This window comes from Oncorhynchus kisutch, linkage group LG26 (genome assembly GCF_002021735.2).
Source record: "Oncorhynchus kisutch isolate 150728-3 linkage group LG26, Okis_V2, whole genome shotgun sequence".
NCBI lineage: Eukaryota > Metazoa > Chordata > Actinopteri > Salmoniformes > Salmonidae > Oncorhynchus > Oncorhynchus kisutch.
Window position 1 is genome coordinate 10,168,000 of NC_034199.2, and position 18,435 is coordinate 10,186,434.

An 18,435-nucleotide genomic window follows, 5' to 3' on the forward strand; every position below is an offset into this window, starting at 1 on the left:
CTGGTATTATGTTTTTTGTTAATCTTTATCATAGGTGCCAAACATTTTGGAGGTGACTTTTTGCATTGTCGTTAACTAAACATACGCAGTACTGACATCCTGAAATGTCATAATCTTATTATGCTGCTGCACCCTAGTGGTTAATCATTTTGTTCTTGTGAAGGGTAGGGAAATGGGTAGATAGAGCACTTTACATGTGCTGATTTATTCAAATTCAAGTCATATATGACACGGAGTTAAGAATAGCAGCAGATCCAACCTCATGCTTACTGCTGCTCTAAGCATGTCTCTCTAATTGCACATTTTGAGTGCTGAAGAGGCCTAACTTCTCCAAAGAGACTCTGGTATCTAATTTTATGATTATTGCAGAGTATGGTGTTCCATCCGTTTGATACAAACACTATCTGTGGTTTTGCATATGTTATAGTTAACGTGGAAAAGATGTGCTTTAGAAACCACTTGGGAGATCATTTTACTGCAGGTTACATTTTAATGAGCAAATAAGAAAGTAAACTCCCCTGTTATTGTATCTGTTTATGTATAGTTCTCTTTTATTGAAGTTCATGATCTTCTTTGACCTTAGGCAGTTTTCATGCATAAATATGATGTGAAACAACAGGTATCAGTGTGAAGCAGGTGTTTGACCTGGTTTGAACTGACTTTGAGACATTAAGGAATCCTAGTAGTGGGAAGAAGAGAATGTGATGAGCAGGATACATTCATGTAATACCCCCATTAAAGTTTTACAATCAAATATAATTCATGTCACAACTAGCAGAATATAACATCACAGCATTCATCCACTCATTATTTGACATGCCTCTGATATACAAAGGTATACAAAACACCACTTCCCACAATCCTCCGTTTTACGTGATGACGTTTTAAGCAAAAACAAACAAACAGGAAGAAGACAAAGTCAGGATTTGATCCAGATTACTAGTAGACAGCTAACGTTAGCTACAACAAATTCAAGATGCTGAAATCTGTGATTCTTATTGGAGGCCCACAGAAAGGTGAGTGTTAAGTAAATTACTAAATTCATACATGTTAATTCCTCCAGTTCTGCTATCTAGAGCCACATATCTAGCTAGCTGTTAGCTAGCCTGGCTCTGAAGGGCTAGTTTAGGGGTGTATTCGTATTCGATAGGTGCTTGTGCCAAACACTTCGCAGACTATTACAGATTTGAATGGCAACGCGTGGAAACCATACAATTAAAATGAACGACAATGTACGTTTAAGAAAACCGCTTCTCCGTCACGTTGAAGAGCGTTTGGAGCAAAACGTTTTGCAAGATAATCTGCATAATGAATACACCCTAGTTGTAGGCTAATGAATGACGTGGCGTGAACATGGAAACTCTCAGGTGCAGTTTGCCATATCTAAGAATTTTTCCGATGAGCGTTGTCGAAAAAGGGCTGACAGCTAGCTGTCAATATAGCCTGGCATAGACATTCTGTGCTAGATACTTGAATTGTCACATTGCACAAGTTGGGGCTTTCAACACTAGACCAAAATAGAACAGAAAATAATAGAATAGGGGTGCTTTCAACTCCATATAATATAATCTAGGATAGTATAGCTTATTTTAATTTTCCCCAGGTAACTTCTAATTATTTCCAGAAAGAACTGGCGTGCTGATCGAGGATAGACAGGTCATCAAAATGTAATTATGATCAACTGAGCAGGTGACTTTTGCTCTACTTGTCATACAGGTACACGGTTTCGACCATTGTCCTTTGAGGTCCCGAAACCCTTGTTTCCAGTGGCTGGTGTGCCCATGCTTCAGCATCACGTTGAAGAATGTGCCAAGGTAGGTTAGCACTGACAAAAATAATAAATCTCCCTCTCTTCATCATTGGTAGAAAGAAACATGGTTTGCATTTTTCCCATAGGTGCCAAATATGAAGGAGATTTTGCTAATTGGCTTTTACCAGCCAAATGAAGAACTTACCAGATTCATGTCTAGCGCACAGCAGGAATTCAAAATCTCAATCAGGTAAAGGAGATGATCATAGTCATTTTGTGTCAACGTTGTCATAATAAGACAAAGCCTAGAACACATGGATGGACAGTAGTCTAATTGATGAACTTGTTGAAAATATGTAGGTATTTGCAGGAGTATGCTGCTTTGGGCACTGGAGGCGGCATCTACCATTTCAGAGATCAGATTCTATCTGGTGGCCCTGAGGCGTTCTTCATTATGAATGCTGACGTGTGCTCTGAGTTTCCTCTACCAGAGATGCTCAACTTCCAGAAGGAACACGGAGAGTCTAGCAGTTTCGTCATCCTGGGGACAACTGTGAGGAGACATCCATGATTTCTATGGCTTAGGCCTTCAACAATACAGGGAAAAGTTGGGAATATGCTTGATGGAGACAATGGGATATCATTATTTGTCTCTCACTTGTTTTATTTTTCTTTATTTTGCAGGCAAACAGAAAGCAGTCCATGAACTATGGCTGTATCGTGGAAAACCAGCAAACGAATGAGGTGATGCAGCACATTTTAGTCACGCTTCTATATTTACAATTATTACTTGACCCAGAAAGTATTTCTATTGCTCTTATTTCAGGTTTTACATTATGTGGAGAAGCCTAGCACTTTTGTGAGTGACATCATCAACTGTGGAATCTACCTGTTTACCCCGGAGATCTTCCAACACATTGGGGCAGTCTTCCAGAAGAACCAGCAGGACATGCTGTTGTGAGTGGGAGGGATCCCCCTGGGACCCTATGCATGGGAGTGGTGCATGCAAAATTGAAAATTTCCTATCATTGTTTCTCCTCATTTGTCTTTTTCCCTTTTCCCTTTCCTGCCATCATTCTGTTTCCCGTCCCCATCACCAGATATCCATACGAGGGGTAAGTCGGTACAACTAGGCCACTGCACAGTGTGGTTTTAGAGTAGAGATACGCATTAGTCAAATACGTCACACAAAAATATCTATCTAAAAAGCGTATCTCTTCATTGAGTCACAATACTAGCACATGGGGTGATAAATCACTCTCAAAGGTGTGTTTTGGAAGGTTTATTTCCACACACTCACTCATCTTTTGATGTGTACATCATCATCATTTGTCAAGATTGAAGGAGTTGGCATACACATTTATACAATTTGTTAGTAGTAAATCGCACAATCAAATATTTAACTATCAAATTTGGACCCATTCAAAGGGACTGTTGTGACATTGACCTTGATATAAGAATATTTTTGGACTTCCTTGAGTATGTGTTCCATTAATCAAGTCAACCATGTTGCCTCTGATCCCTCGTTTGTCAAATTACTTTTGCTTTCACAATCCATTTTAATACTACCGTGCTATATCAACTTTTAACAATCCCCACTGTATCCTTGGGCACTTGGTGAATCAATTACTCTTTTTGACAATTACTCTTCTTGGTGACTTTGGTGCTGTTAATGACCCATCTAAAGTCTTTCAAACTTTCTTGTGACCTTCAAGCTAGCCTTAGGTCACAATCCAATCGGAAGTGGTTGTGAGCTAACATTTATAAAACACTACGAGATAATTATTTATTACGCTTGTTTTGCATCGCCTGGTGCTCTGGGTGGAGGTATCACTTTAAAACCAATTGAATGGTCTAAAATGTGGCTACCGGATGATGCAAAACAAACGCGCCCAGAGATAAATGCTAAGAGCATGGTCTCATAGATTGGTCTCTTCCTCACAGAGACGAGCAGACCAATGGCAATGGCTGGCATCGGGCTGAGGCCATTCGGTTAGAACAGGACATCTTCACAGCCCTGGCTGGGCAGGGCAAGCTCTATGTCTACAAAACACCTGCCATCTGGAGCCAAATCAAATCTGCAGGGTGAGTAGGTCGTCTCAATCTGTGAATAACTTGTGTGGTCAGTGGGACCTGAAGATGTTGGAGTAGGATACTCAACCATCTTCTGAATCTGTGTAATAGGAATTTACAGGTGAACAAAAAGGAGACCAGTCATGGGTAAAGGTAATAAGCCGGATAGATTTTTTATTAGGAGTTGCAACAAGCACAGGAAAATGTCTAACTGGCCTTCTATGAGCAGGCCCTTATCTTAATCAGAAATCACCAAATGTTCTGTAAACGCCAGCCCGAGAGGCTTGCAAGAGCTAAAAAACAGAAGGCAGTGACTTTGTCAGTGGCTACAGAACTATACAGTGTTCACGGAATGGCATCAATACAATACAACCGTACATAATGTGTCTTTTGTCCTTGTACCTCCAGTCTGGCGGCAATCACTATCAACAGATATGAGAATATCTGTTGATAGTGTATAGCGCTGTCTTAGGTGTCTCACAGTACAGACATTGCAATTTATTGCCCTGGCCACATCTGCAGTCCTCAAGCCTGCTTGCAGCATGCCTAAGGCACGTTCACGCAGATGAGCAGGGACCCGTGGCATCTTTATTTTGTGTTTTTCAGAGTCCGTAGAAAGGCCTCTTTAGTGTCCTAAGTTTTCATAACTGTGACCTTAATTGCCTACCGTCTGTAAGCTGTTAGTGTCTTAATGACCGTTCCACAGGTGCATGTTCATTAATTGTCTATGGTTCATTGAACAAGCATGGGAAACGGTGTTTAAACCCTTTACAATGAAGATCTGTGAAGTAATTTGGATTTTTATGAATTATCTTAGAAAGACAGGGTCCTGAAAAGGGACTTTTCTTTTTTTGCTGAGTTTATTAACTTTAGTCATCTTACATTTCCCCATTTTACAATTTGCTTTTTGTAAATAAAAAATGACAGGTCTGCAATATACGCCAGTCGCTTGTACCTCAACCAGTACCACAAAACCCACCCTGAAAGACTGGCTACAAACAAGGAAGGAGGGCCTAGAATAAGTGGTAGGTTATAGGTCATTACTTGCCTTTTTGTTACTTTTTTGAAGTTTTTGGTTGTCTTTACACGTGTATTTATACCAATTTTGTTTTTTTGTTCCAGGAAATGTTTACATTCACCAAACAGCCAATATTGACCCTACTGCGGTGGTAAGTGCTCTTACTACTTACCTATACAGTACCATTCAAAAGTTTGAGAACTTAGAAATGTTGTTTTCTTTGAAAACATACATGAAATTAGTTGCAAAATGAATTGGAAATATAGTCAAGACGTTGACAAGGTTATAAATATTGATTTTTAATTTAAATAAATAATTGTCCTTCAAACTTTGCTTTCGTCAAAGAATCCTCCATTTGCAGCAATTACAGCCTTGCAGACCTTTGGCATTCTAGTTGTCAATTTGTTGAGATAATCTGAAGAGATTTCACCCCATGCTTCCTGAAGCACCTCCCACAAATTGTATTGGCTTGATGGGCACTTCTTACGTACCATACGGTCAAGCTGCTCCCACAACAGCTTAATAGGGTTGAGATCCGGTGACTGTGCTGGCCACTATAGACAGAATACCAGCTGACTGCTTCTTCTCTAAATAGTTCTTGCATAGTTTAGTGCTGTGCTTTGGGTGATTTTCCTGTTGTAGGAGGAAATAGGCTCCAATTAAGTGCCGTCCACAGGGTATGGCATGGTGTTGCAAAATGGAGTGATAGCCTTCTTCAAGATCCCTTTTACCCTGTTCAAATCTCACACTTTACCACCATCAAAGCACCCCCAGACCATAACACTGCATCTACCATGCTTGACAGATTTTTTGCGTCTCACGAATGTTGTTCTTTGTGATCCGAACACCTCAAACTTAGATCCGTCTGTCCATAACACTTTTTTTCCAATCTTCCTCTGTCCAGTGTCTGTTATTTTGCCCATCTTAATGTTTTATTTTTATTGGCCAGTCTGAGATATGGCTTTTTCTTTGCAACTCTGCCTAGAAGGCCAGCATCCCGGAGTCGCCTCTTCACTGTTGACGTTGAGACTGGTGTTTTGCGGGTACTATTTAATGAAGCTGCCAGTTGAGGACTTGTGAGATGAGATGTCTGTTTCTCAAACTAGACACTTTAATATACTTGTCCTCTTGCTCAGTTGAGCACCGGGGCCTCCCACTCTTTATATTCTGGTTAGAGCCAGTTTGCACTGTGCACTGTTCAGTGAAGGGAGTAGTACACAGCGAGATCTTCAGTTTCTTGGCAATTTCTCACATGGAATAGCCTTCATTTCTCAGAACAAGAATAGACTGAGTTTCAGAAGAAAGGTCTTTGTTTTTGTCCATTTTGAGCCTGTAATCGAACCCACAAATGCTGATGCTCCAGATACTCAACTAGTCTAAAGAAAGCCAGTTTTATTGCTTCTTTAATCAGAACAGTTTTCAGCTGTGCTAACATAATTGCAAAAGGGTTTTCTAATGATCATTTAGCTTTTTTAAATGAAAACCTTGGATTCGCTTATACCCACGTGCCATTGGAACACAGGGGTGATGGTTGCTGACAATGTGCTTCTGTACACCTATGTAGATATTCCATTAAAATCTGCTGTTTTCAGCTACAATAGTAATTTACAACATAAAAAATGTCTACTCTGTATTTCTGATCAATTTGATGTTATTTTAATGGACAGAAATGTGCTTTTCTTTCAACTTTTGAACGGTGGTGTATATACTATACAATTCAACTCCTCAACAGTCAATGACACTACATGCTACAACAACAAAAAGACAATAAATGATACCTAATAAATAATCTAAATAAATCTCTTTCTATAGTTGGGTCCCAACGTCTCCATAGGCACAGGTGTGACCATCGGGGCTGGGGTGCGAGTGAGGGAGTCCATTATTCTCCATGGGGCTACTCTACAGGCAAGCAGTTCCTATTGGCCTACCTTAACGTTATGGCAAATTATTGTTTGAAAAATTGGCCAGTTCCTCAGTCAAAAAATAAATGCTGAAATGGCTGTTCTTCCCTTGATCATAGCACACATCATGTTTTTATTATGTCCACTTGTTTAAAGTAGGATTGATAATTGACACTGACCTAATTCCATTTTCATATGGTTCTTTTAGGATCACAGTTGTGTGTTGAACTGTATAGTGGGATGGGACAGCACTATCGGCAAATGGGCCAGAGTTGAAGGAACTCCCAGTGACCCCAATCCAAATGACCCCTATGCCAAAATAGATAGTGAAACACTCTTCAGAGATGGAGAACTCACACCATCAATCACCATTCTTGGTAAGTTGCCTATAACTTACAACATTGAGTTGAGCTGGACTGGTTACACCTCCACCATAGTTGCTGGAAAGGACTAGCTGAAAAGGAAATATCTGAGCCAGCACAGTGCATTTCAGGGCAATAGTGTGAAAAGGGTATTGGATTCATGTTGATTTTTAGAGCATGTAACCATGACAATGCTTTAATATTGCTATTTTTTTCAGGTTGTAATGTAACTATCCCGGCCGAGGTAATCATACTGAACTCAATTGTTCTGCCATACAAAGACCTCAACCGGAGCTTCAAAAACCAAATTATATTGTAGTTAATTTTCTGTGTGCGCTGTTCATTTAGTGTCAAACCAAATGAAGGATTTTAGCTTGAAGAACAATGCCACTGCCTCTGGGTTATTGTACATAAGATAAATATATAAAAAGGAGATGACACTTATTTAGGTGTTTGGAAAGTTCTAGATTTGATTGTGTATCCCCCCCCCCTTTTATGCATTAACTGACGTTACCATCATTTGAGATGCTTTGGGAGGCTGATGATGAGCGTTGGTTGGTTTGATTACTTCGACACGTCTGAATGTCATCCCACCACTTTTATGAAACGTACATTTCATAAAATGTATTTTAACTGTTACATTTCTGCACTAGCCCTATAATGAGCTCTGTATGATGGATTCACTACCATGTAAGGGGAATTATAAAATAATGGTCATATTTTGGCATGGGGTTGCTGGCATTACTTTACTTTAGGTGGTGGTGCTAACCTTTTGTTACTCAGAAAATGCGTTTTGAAAATGTAAACTAATCAGCTGCAGACTTTTATAAGATTGCAAAATAAAAGGAATTGGTTACAAACTGTTTAATTATTGAGTGATAATTTGGGGGCCTTTCAACATGAGTGCTTTGATTTAAAACGTGACCATTTTAATTGCATTTGAGTTATTCTGACATTCTTCTCTGAAATACATTGTTGACCGTCTCATGTTTCTTTTGATTAAAGGGGCAATCTGCAAAAGTCCAAAAATGGATGTATCAATTGCCGTTTTCCACTTTTAAATAGCAATCAAGAAATGTTTGCTTGAAATTTGAACATAACAGGTGACCTGGAGATTCTGGCCTTCGATTCTGTACTTTGTTATTTGTGACAATCATAATGGGATATAGTTAACCATAATTACATTTTGTTCCTGCGTGACTCATTTTGAAATGGAATGATTTTGGCTTTAATCAATCACTTATGGTTCAGACTGTGTTTTTTTTTTGTAATAAAATTGCAACCATCAGTTCCAAGTTTAAGAAAAAAATTGGTTCTCACGATCATGCAGAAATGTTTGAAAAAAACTGCATTATGAATCACAGCTACCCAATTGTGTTTGTCATGCGTTAGTGCTGAGAGTTCCTCAAATGTACACTGCCCTATCATACTCCATTTTACAATACTTAACATTTCATATAATATAACATTTTTACACAGATATGTTGTCAAATGTGAAGTGCTTTTATTTTCCCAAGAACATACCAACGTTCTTCGTTCCACTGAACTATCCACACAAAACTAATCCAATTTAATGAAGTCAGGAAACCACAGTGATATCAGTTGAGGGACGTAAATGACTTTAACCGTGTCAGTCTTTGCCCTGCTACTGCAAAAAAAGCCAATTCTAACAAGGACAATGAGAAAAGGTAGCAAATTGTCATATGCCATCTGCAAAAATATTTTGACAAATTTCAAAAGTGTTAAAAGATTTCAAAAACAATTTTAATTAAATAAAAGTGGCCTTATGTATTGAAGGCATTCTTCATTCTGCCCTTTAGGGAACCATGGGTAGGAGTCTTAGGGTATTTACACAGCTCAGGGGAAGTCGGTGGGTTAAACAGACTATCTGAAGAGATGGTAGTTCCTTGTTGGAGGCACCATGAGGATTCAGCTTTTGTCCTAATCCAGCATCGTGTACATTAAAACTGACACATCACCCCGGTTACATTTGGGCAAGGGCTGTTGAGTAGTCATTGACGGTGGAGTTTCTCAATAGCACACAGCAGCTGAGTGTTTGTGTCAGGTTGTTTGTTTGCCCTCTGTCTATGCTGTGGCTGACATTGGCATCGATCACTGATATAACCTGGTTCTACACCATGAGGTGGCGTTTCCAGTTCTCAGCAGGGAACGACAGCATTCGGCCTGTGATCTGAGAGAGATGATGAAATCGACAGTAACCTGGTTCACAAATGCAGAGGCATTACACATACTGCATGCATCTACATGGGTAGCATTGCAGAAATGTTACAGCACTGAAAGGACCAGATCAATGGAAATACTCAATGTGACACTTGATATTTTTTTTCTTTTTAAATACTGAAACACTGTGAAATAGTGAAGATCACAATTGCATGACATTTATACACAAGACAGTGCCCACCTTTTGGCTTTGTGTTTGTTTCTCTCATAAGGGTCGTGGGGAGGGGCTCTGCCACTCCATGTCCCAAAATGGTTGGTCCAAACATCCTGGACAAATTGTTCTGTTCTGGTCCCATTTGACACAAGGGGCTCTGCAGGACTCTACAGTGGGCAGTAAGGCAGTGTGCAATAAACTTCTTAAGAAGACATTAACCTCTTGAATATAAACTTCCTGTTTACTCTTGCAATAACCTGCATCTGAGTGTTCCAATTTTGCTCAATTTCCTGATAAGTTATGGGATTAGTCTTTTATGGAACTGTAAGTTGAGGAAATAGTACCCTCTCGGGGAGAAAAAATAATAATCACTCTAAAGACACAGGGAGGTATCCCATCACCCTTAGGTGTTACCTCGGCAGATACAGCATGAGGAAAACCAGTGTGTCACTGTTCGGTTTTGGCAGATCTGCTATGGCCTGGTAAATGATTGCTGCACTGTTGTCGTCATCTGTAATCTCTATAAGCGATACACAACCCATCAGTGAGGCCCTTAGGACAAAGAACAGCAGAGAAAAATGCTGAGAGACATACAATAACGTTATACCTCAAAATAATCTACACTCCCTCTGGCAATTATCTCTTTGTTGATTCACTCACTCCATTATGACTCAGAAGGCCTCTAGAGATACATTATAGTTCTTTGTAGCATTAGTCGTTTTGTGGATGGCAAATGCCCTGGGCTCCTTCAGACATCTCAATGCAATTTACAAAAGGGTTGGTGTTATGTCCTGAAGTCAATCGGCTTTGAGGCAGAGAGCGAGAGAGACTGATTTAAATGGGCTCATTCCCAGCATGCCACAAATTACCACTTACTCTTCACTCAAGACCATATATAAGATTGAAATTAATATGCTGGAAGTAGACAAACTGGGCTGGGAGAAATATTCAGTGTTGATATTTTTATAGTCATCAGGGAGTTTTACAGTTATCAGGGAGTCATATTACAACAAGGAAATAACCATCTGCCCTGAATGGATGAGGTTAAGTGTAAACATTCTCCAGCGCTTGATACCTAAAGGTTTGCGAGGTGATTTTGAGATGCTCATTACAAATCCATCCATGAGCATTACTGCCAAATGCATTCCATCAATCATTATATTCATGTAGATTACATAGTTTAGATACTTTAGCAACCAAACCATAGGCCAAATCACTTTGCGTGCAACACTCAGAAATCCTGCTTCACACACTCAGGGGGAAACCTAACTTCCACTCAACTCAAATTTTCAAGCTAAAGTGAAAATTCTACTTAAGTGGAAGTTTATAAACAGCCATAGGGTAATTGATTATCATTAAACAGGGTTAGGGTCAATTCTGAATTCGAAGGTGGAACCTAAACGTGCATTTCCTCTCTAGGACAGGAAATTACGTTAAAATAGTGGCAGCAAATTCCTCTGGTGGGGGGTTCCTTTAATTACAATTACATTTTTGAATTGGTCACACCCCAAGAAATTACCCTGTGACTGTTCATTGTGTTGGCCAAAGCATAACTTCCACTTCAGTAGAATTTTCACTTTATAGTCATGCATTTTGATGTCATTGGGAGATGAAGTGAGAATTTGAATTAAGTGGAAGTTAGGACTCGACCCTGAATGTGTAAAGCAGGATTTCTGAGTGTTGCACTCAAACATTTACAGTGATTTGGCCTCTGGTTTGAAGCCGCACTAAAGTATCTGAGCTATGTAATCTACATGAATATAATGATTGATGCAGTGCATTTGGCAGTAACGCTCATGGATGGATTTTTAATGAGCATCTCAAAATCGCCTCGCAAACCCTTAGGTACCAAGTGTTGGAGAATGCGTTAACCTGACCCATTTAGGGTAGATGGTTAATGTTGTAATATTTGACAACTCCCTGATGACTGTGAAACAAAATTCAAAAGGCATATTTATTATACACATCATCATAGTCTTTATTTGTTGTATGCTTTGCAATAATAAGTGGCCTATCCTTTTGTCAACTGAATGAAACTTTCATGTTTCACATCTCAGTTAAATAGCTTTGAATTGCTTTGAATTCAATTCTGCTTCCTTCAATTCAAATGTAATTCAAATTATGCTTGCTGTGAGGTGTAGCCAATTCAAATTCATTTTTTGAATTTAATTAAATTCAGTAATTCCGAATTGACCCCAACCCTGTCATTAAAAGTGATCACATACCACAGGCCTCCATGAAGGTTCTATGCAGCCTGAAGGTGATGAGAGACTCCTTCAGTTTCCTCAGGAAATTATGTGTATGTCATCCACTCTGGGCATGCTGCTTCACCATACGCTCACCCCCAGGAACATGTTAAATGCCTTTCTGCAACAACAGAGGAAGGAGGAAGTCAAACATGCTGATAACTAGTAAAATAGAAATGTGTCTGAATAGAAACTATTCCAGATTGAGAATAATATTGCTCCTCCAATCCTCTTTTCTCAATTTCATTCACGCACTGAACAATTATCTGAGGGATCCTAAGCTGGGTAGGTGGGGCAAAGCTCTCTAACGTGTCCTGCAAATGAATGAGAAATGCTTATTTTTAACAAACAAAGCAAGGTTGGAACTTTTGGGAATATTGAGTTGAGGTACTTCAGATCCATGAGCTCCACATGAGGCAGAGACAGAGTAGTTCAGGCACTTCTGTTTACATTCGGGATGAGCTACCACAAAGCAGTCCCTGGACTTCATGGCCATCTATCCGAACTGGATCCTCTTCCGACATGGCTCACATGTTTCTGGACTAATCAACTGAATAGAGCCCAGACGGTTAAAAGTTCTATACATATTCTAAATAGTACTAACAAATTATGTCATGGCTTTAGAAGCTTCTGATAGGCTAATTGACATCATTTGAGTCAATTGGAGGTGTAGCTGTGGATGTATTTCAAGGTCTACCTTCAAAATCAGTGCCTCTTTGCTTGACATCATGGTAAAATCAACCAGACCTCCACATGTCTGGTTAATTCTTGGGAGCAATTTCCAAATGCCTGCATGTACCATGTTCATCTGTACAAACAATAGTACGCAAGTACAAACACCATGGGACCACGCATCCATCATACCGCTCAGGAAGAAGACGCATTCTGTCTCCTAGAGATGAACGTACTTTGGTGCGAAAAGTGCAAATCATGAGGGGAAAATTACGTGGATATATTGAAGCAACATCTCAGGACATCAGTCAGGTAGTTAAAGCTTGGTCTCAAATGGGTCTTCCAAATGGACAATGACCACAAGCATACTTCCAAAGTTGTGGCAAAATGGCTTAAGAACAACAAAGTCACGGTATTAGAGTGGCCATCACAAAGCCCTGACCTCAATCCTATAGAAAATTTGTGGGCAGAACTGAAAAAGCGTGTGTGAGCAAGGAGGCCTACAAACCTGACTCTGTTACACCAGCTCTGTCAGGAGGAATGGGCCAGAATTCACCCAACTTATTGTGGGAAGCTTGTGGAAGGCTACCCGAAACGTTTGACCCAAGTTAAACAATTAAAAGGCAATGCTACCAAATACTAATATGTAAAATTCTGACACACTGGGTATGTGATGAAAGAAATAAAAGCTGAAATAAATCAACATTTCACATTCTTAAAATAAAGTGCTGATCCTAACTGACCTAAGACAGGGAATTTTTACTAGGATTAAATGTCAGGAATTGTGAAAACCTGAGTTTAAATGTATTTGGCTAAGGTGTATGTAAACTTCTCACTTCAACTGTAGTTTAACATGAGAAGATGGTATCAATGAGACAGTTCTTACTTTAGACAGGAAGTAGTGTCTCAAAGTGGGAGTGAAGACCCGTTTGAGTCTGGGCTCTGTGGTGGTCGTCATTTCCATCTCTGCTATGGTGTCGAGCTCCACAGTGGTTTCAGGGTCATCAGTGGTTTCATCATTGGGAGTCAAGAACATTGACAATTTTATTGCATGGGAATTGGGGAAAAACAGCTTGAGCCGCAGGGATTGAGTTAAGTAGGCTTTATTGTCCTTTCCAAATGCTCTTGCCGGAAAGTCTCTGGGTTTGTGACGGTTGCTTTCACAATCGTAGTCTCAACTTTCTGAATAAAAGTATGAAACACTTGCCATTTTCAAGATTAATGAGTGGGCCTACTCATATTGAATGAACTCACACAGTGCTGAGTAGTCTTTGCTCCCTCAGAGTGAAGTGATCTCTACAGTGCATGTGGGAGGACAATAAATGTGACAAGGCAGTCAGAAAGGCTACATCCCAGATGATACCATATTCCTTCCTGCACTAAAAGTAGTAAAAAAATAAATGAAATAAAACTTGTTTTATTGTCACATACACCAGATAGGTGCAGTGAAATGTGTTGTTTTACATGTTCAACCTTTTTAGTAATGCACCCCTGGAGGAAATTAGGGTTAACTGCCTTGCTCAAGGGCACCTCGAAGGCTCAGGTATTCGAACCAGTGACCTTTCGGCTACTGGCCCAATGTTCTAACCGCTAGGCTACCTGCCACCTCTACACTGATTGAAGTGGATTTAAAAAGGTGACACCAATAAGGGATCATAGCTTTCACCTGGATTCAGCTAGTCAGTCTGTGTCATGGAAAGAGCAGGCGTCCTTAATGTTTTGTACACCCAGTATATATACACTACCTGACCAAAAGTATGTGGACACCTGCTCATTGAACATCTAATTTCTAAATCATGGGCATTAATATGGAGTTGTCCCCCCCCCCCCTTTGCTGCTATTACAGCCTCCATTATTCTGTTAAGGCTTTCCACTAGATGTTGTAACATTGCTATGGGGACTTGCTTCCATTCAGCCACAAGAGCATTAGTTAGGTTGGACACTGAAGTTGTGCGATTAGACCTAGCTCGCAGTTGGCGTTCAAATTCATCCAAAAGGTGTTTGATAGGGTTGAGGTCAGGGCTCTGTGCAGGCCAGTCAAGTTCTTCCACACAGATCTCAACAAACCATTTCTGTTTGGACATCGCTTTGTGCACGGGTCATTGTCATGTTGAAACAGGAAAGGGCCTTCCCCAAACTGTTGCCACAAAGTTGGAAGTACAGAATCGTCTAGAATGTCATTGTATGCTGTAGTGTTAAGATTGTTCTTCACTGGAACTTAGGGGCCTAGCCCGAATCATGAAAAACAGAATGCACTATGCATTCGGGCAGGTGGCATTCTCCTGGCATCCGCCAAACTCAGATTCGTCTGTCGGACTGCCAAATGGTGAAGTGTGATTCATCACTCCAGAGAACACGTTTCCACTGCTCCAGAGTCCAATGGGGGAGAGCTTTACACCACTCCAGGAGACGCTTGGCATTGCGCATGGTGATCTTAGGCTTGTGTGCGGCTGCTCGGCCATGGAAACCCATTTCATGAAGCTCCCAACGAACAGTTATTGTGCTGACGTGGCTTCCAGTGGCATTTTGAAACTCGGTAGTGAGTGTTGCAACCGAGGACAGACGATTTTTACGCGCTACATGCTTGACGGTCCCGTTCCGTGAGCTTGTGGGGCCTACCACTTCTCAACTGTGCCATTGTTGCTCCTAGATGTTTCCACTTCACAATAACAGCACTTACAGTTGAGTGGGGCACTGACTTGTTGGAAAGGTGGCATCCTATGACGGTAACACGTTGAAAGTCACTGAGCTCTTCAGTAAGGCCATTCTATGGCCAATGTTTGGCTATGGAGATTTTATTTTGATTTATTTCACCTTTATTTAACCAGGTAGGCTAGTTGAGAACAAGTTCTCACTTACAACTGCGACCTGGCCAAGATAAAGCATAGCAGTGTGAACAGACAACAACACAGAGTTACACATGGAGTAAACAATAAACAAGTCAATAACACAGTAGAGAAAAAAAAGGGAAAAAAAGAGTCTATATACATTGTGTGCAAAAGGCATGAGGAGGTAGGCGAATAATTACAATTTAGCAGATTAACACTGGAGTGATAAATGGTCAGATGGTCATGTGCAGGTAGAGATACTGGTGTGTAAAAGAGCAGAAAAGTAAATAAATAAAAACAGTATGATTAGGTAGGTAAATAGGGTGGGCTATTTACCGATGGACTATGTACAGCTGCAGCGATCGGTTAGCTGCTCAGATAGCAGATGTTTAAAGTTGGCTGTGTCCTCTATTTTATACACCTGTCAGCAATGGGTGTGGCTGAAATAGCCAAATTAACTAATTTAAAGGGGTGTCCACATACTTTTATATATTGCGTGTAGTTAACTATATAGGGAATAGGGTGCCATTTGGGACGCACAATGTGAATGGTCCTGTGCTATTTCCACCTGAGCAGATGGGTGTGCTGCTCTGTGCACTGAGAGGATGACGCTGAGCAGAGGGCCTGATGAATACGCCAGCTAATAGGAAGTGACAACACACTAGGCCCAACTACAGGGACACAATGGCCAGGAACACAGCAGATGATTCCGCATTAATGTTTTGGTAACTGTAACACTAGACAAATCATGGTGTATATTAAGGGTTCTCTGTTAATTGATTATCCAGTAAGGTTATTTCTATCCCACACAATGTCTAATGATTTATTTTCAAAGACCTAACGACCGGCTGATCAAATGAATCTATATGTTTGAACTAAAAATAAACTCATGTATTTGTGCCAAGGGCTTAAGATAGACTGGCTGAACCAAGTAACTGTCTTCCTGGTAAAAAGGCCTTAGTTCCACTCCAGGTGGTTCAAATAACATTCAGAAAACTGGACTGCTTTTGCATTGTGAAGGCCAATACTTATTAGTAAAAGATTTAGTGTAAAACCAGAAGCATCAATTTTGAAACAAAGGACAAAGAATCGATTTTCAAGTTGAACAATTCAGTTAATCGTTTTTATGTGGTTGAAACTGAAACCCCAGTGAATTGTTTTCGAATTATTAAAGTTAACCAATCCATAGACCTCCATGTTGCAGCCTTGTTTTTATGAAAAGTATGGGTCAAATCCACATTATGCCTCTGCTTACCTTTTCCACTCGTCTTCCCCGAAGGTGATCTTCTGAGCGACCACCTACTCTTCCTGTCTTTCCAGCGGGAGCACCTGCATTCGGTATCATGGAAGATAGCTTGGAATGCCCAAAAGTGCAGAACATGGGTCAAAGATCTATCAAAATTAATCATAACTTAAACCTCAAGAGGTCCACACCATAGGAGGCTGGTGGGAGGATGGATTGGTAACAAAACACATCAAACATATGGAAACAACATTTGACTCCGTTCCATTAAATCCATTCCAGCCATTACAATGAGCCCATCCTCCTATAGCTCCTCCCACTAGCCTCCTCTGGTCCACACTTACCCTTTTTTCTCTTGCCCTCGACTTAAGTGGTATACCACTGTTATATCCAGGACCTGTACACATTGAAACACTACGTGAAAGAGTGATACACAGACCATCCACAAGCCACAAGCTTTTACACTGTCATATAAGGGTACATATGAAATAATTTAATCTTGGTTTAAATGTGGATTTTCAGTGATAAAGTGTCATCATCAGTTCTATCATAACTAATATCAGAGTGAGACAGGAATGAAGACTCGTCAATGACAGATAATTGAATGAGAAATCAATAGAAACAAAACCCAAATGAATAAAGTATGAGGTCATTTAAAAAAGAACTGGGATATGACTATACTTGTAGTAGCCTATTGTTTGCTCTTGTGTTGGGTGACATTGGCTCCCCTGTGGTTGAAGTTGGCCAGCATAGATCTCTGCTCATCATTCAGGCATGCATTGGACTTCCTGTCGTGAACCAGTATATCACACGTCAGTTGCAATTGTCGCTGCTGTGTGGATATAGAGTGCATTCTGAAAATATTCAGACCCCTTCACTTTTTCCTAATTTTGTTAAGTTACAGCCTTATTCTAAAAGTGGTTAAAAAAATGAAAAGAATCTCATCAATCTACACACAATACACCATAATGACAAAGCAAAAACAGGTTTTTAGAAATGTTTGCACATTTATGAATAATAAAAAACAGAAATACCTTATTTACATAAGTAATCTGACCCTTTGCTATGAGACTCGAAATTGAGCTCAGGTGCATCCTGTTTCCATTGATCATCCTTGAGATGTTTCTACAACATGATTGGAGTCCACCTGTGGCAAATTCAATTGGTTGGACATGATTTGGAAAGGCACACACCTGTCTATATAAGGTCCCAGAGTTGACAGTCAACGTCAGATCAAAAACCAAGCCACGAGGTCAAAGGAAATGTCTGTAGAGCGCCAAGACATTTATTGATCAACAAACTGTAAGTGGCTTCAGTTTATGAGAAGCATGTTGGGAAGTTCGAGATGATGGTGCTAATAACAATCGGACACGTACCATGATAATGAATTCTTGACCTCAAAGTCTAAATCATGAGCTCCAATAGGACAGCCTAACAAAGTTAAAGGGATCCATACCAAGTGCTGAAAGTCTGCTTCGGGCTTATAGCGCTTCTTAATCTCCACATTGACCTGGTTGCGACATTTTTTCAGTTTAACCTCCAGGGCAGCCTGGGCTATGTCTGACTTTGCCATCAGCTCCTTGTCTCTTCAGCTCCAGCTCCACAGGTAGCCATTTCCTCTTGGTGACATCATAGTTTTTCACTACTTCAATGAATTCTGGCATGACATAGACATCATTCTATGTTCCAAATGTGTATAATGATAGAACAAAAAAAGAGAATATGCCATGACATGAAATGTGTACATGCGAATTGCAAGATTTGGCCATAACATCTCACCACCATTCACACATGAACATGTCTTTTAGTTTGACGCATTAGAATGGAATACGTCTTGAAATGTGTCTCAAGTGACAACATGTCTGAAGCCATACTGTGTACCATTCAACATTTTGTCTTGTCACATCTTTTTAGGGGCTGTAATGTTCTGAACTGAACAAAAGCGAA

The 18,435-nt window shown here is 40.1% G+C and overlaps 1 protein-coding gene and 1 pseudogene across 2 annotated transcripts; one reads left to right on the top strand and one right to left on the bottom strand.

Moving 5' to 3' along the window:
- Positions 1-872: 872 nt before the first annotated feature.
- LOC109871068 (mannose-1-phosphate guanyltransferase alpha-A) lies at positions 873-7,969 on the top strand. 2 transcript variants are annotated; one of them, XM_020461872.2, is made up of 13 exons: positions 887-1,016; positions 1,717-1,814; positions 1,897-2,000; positions 2,111-2,303; positions 2,435-2,494; positions 2,577-2,707; positions 2,851-2,865; positions 3,695-3,835; positions 4,751-4,848; positions 4,946-4,992; positions 6,654-6,746; positions 6,951-7,119; positions 7,323-7,969. In XM_020461872.2, exons 1-13 carry the CDS (start codon positions 977-979, stop codon positions 7,421-7,423), a joined length of 1,290 nt encoding a protein of 429 aa, XP_020317461.1. In that variant the 5' UTR covers positions 887-976; the 3' UTR covers positions 7,424-7,969. The 2 variants fall into 2 exon arrangements, with proteins under 2 accessions (XP_020317462.1, XP_020317461.1); XM_020461873.2 differs by lacking the exon at positions 2,851-2,865 and having other exon boundaries at positions 873-1,016.
- A 1,266-nt stretch (positions 7,970-9,235) lies between these two features.
- LOC109871169 (rac GTPase-activating protein 1-like) lies at positions 9,236-18,152 on the bottom strand (annotated as a pseudogene).
- Between the last annotated feature and the right edge of the window lie 283 nt (positions 18,153-18,435).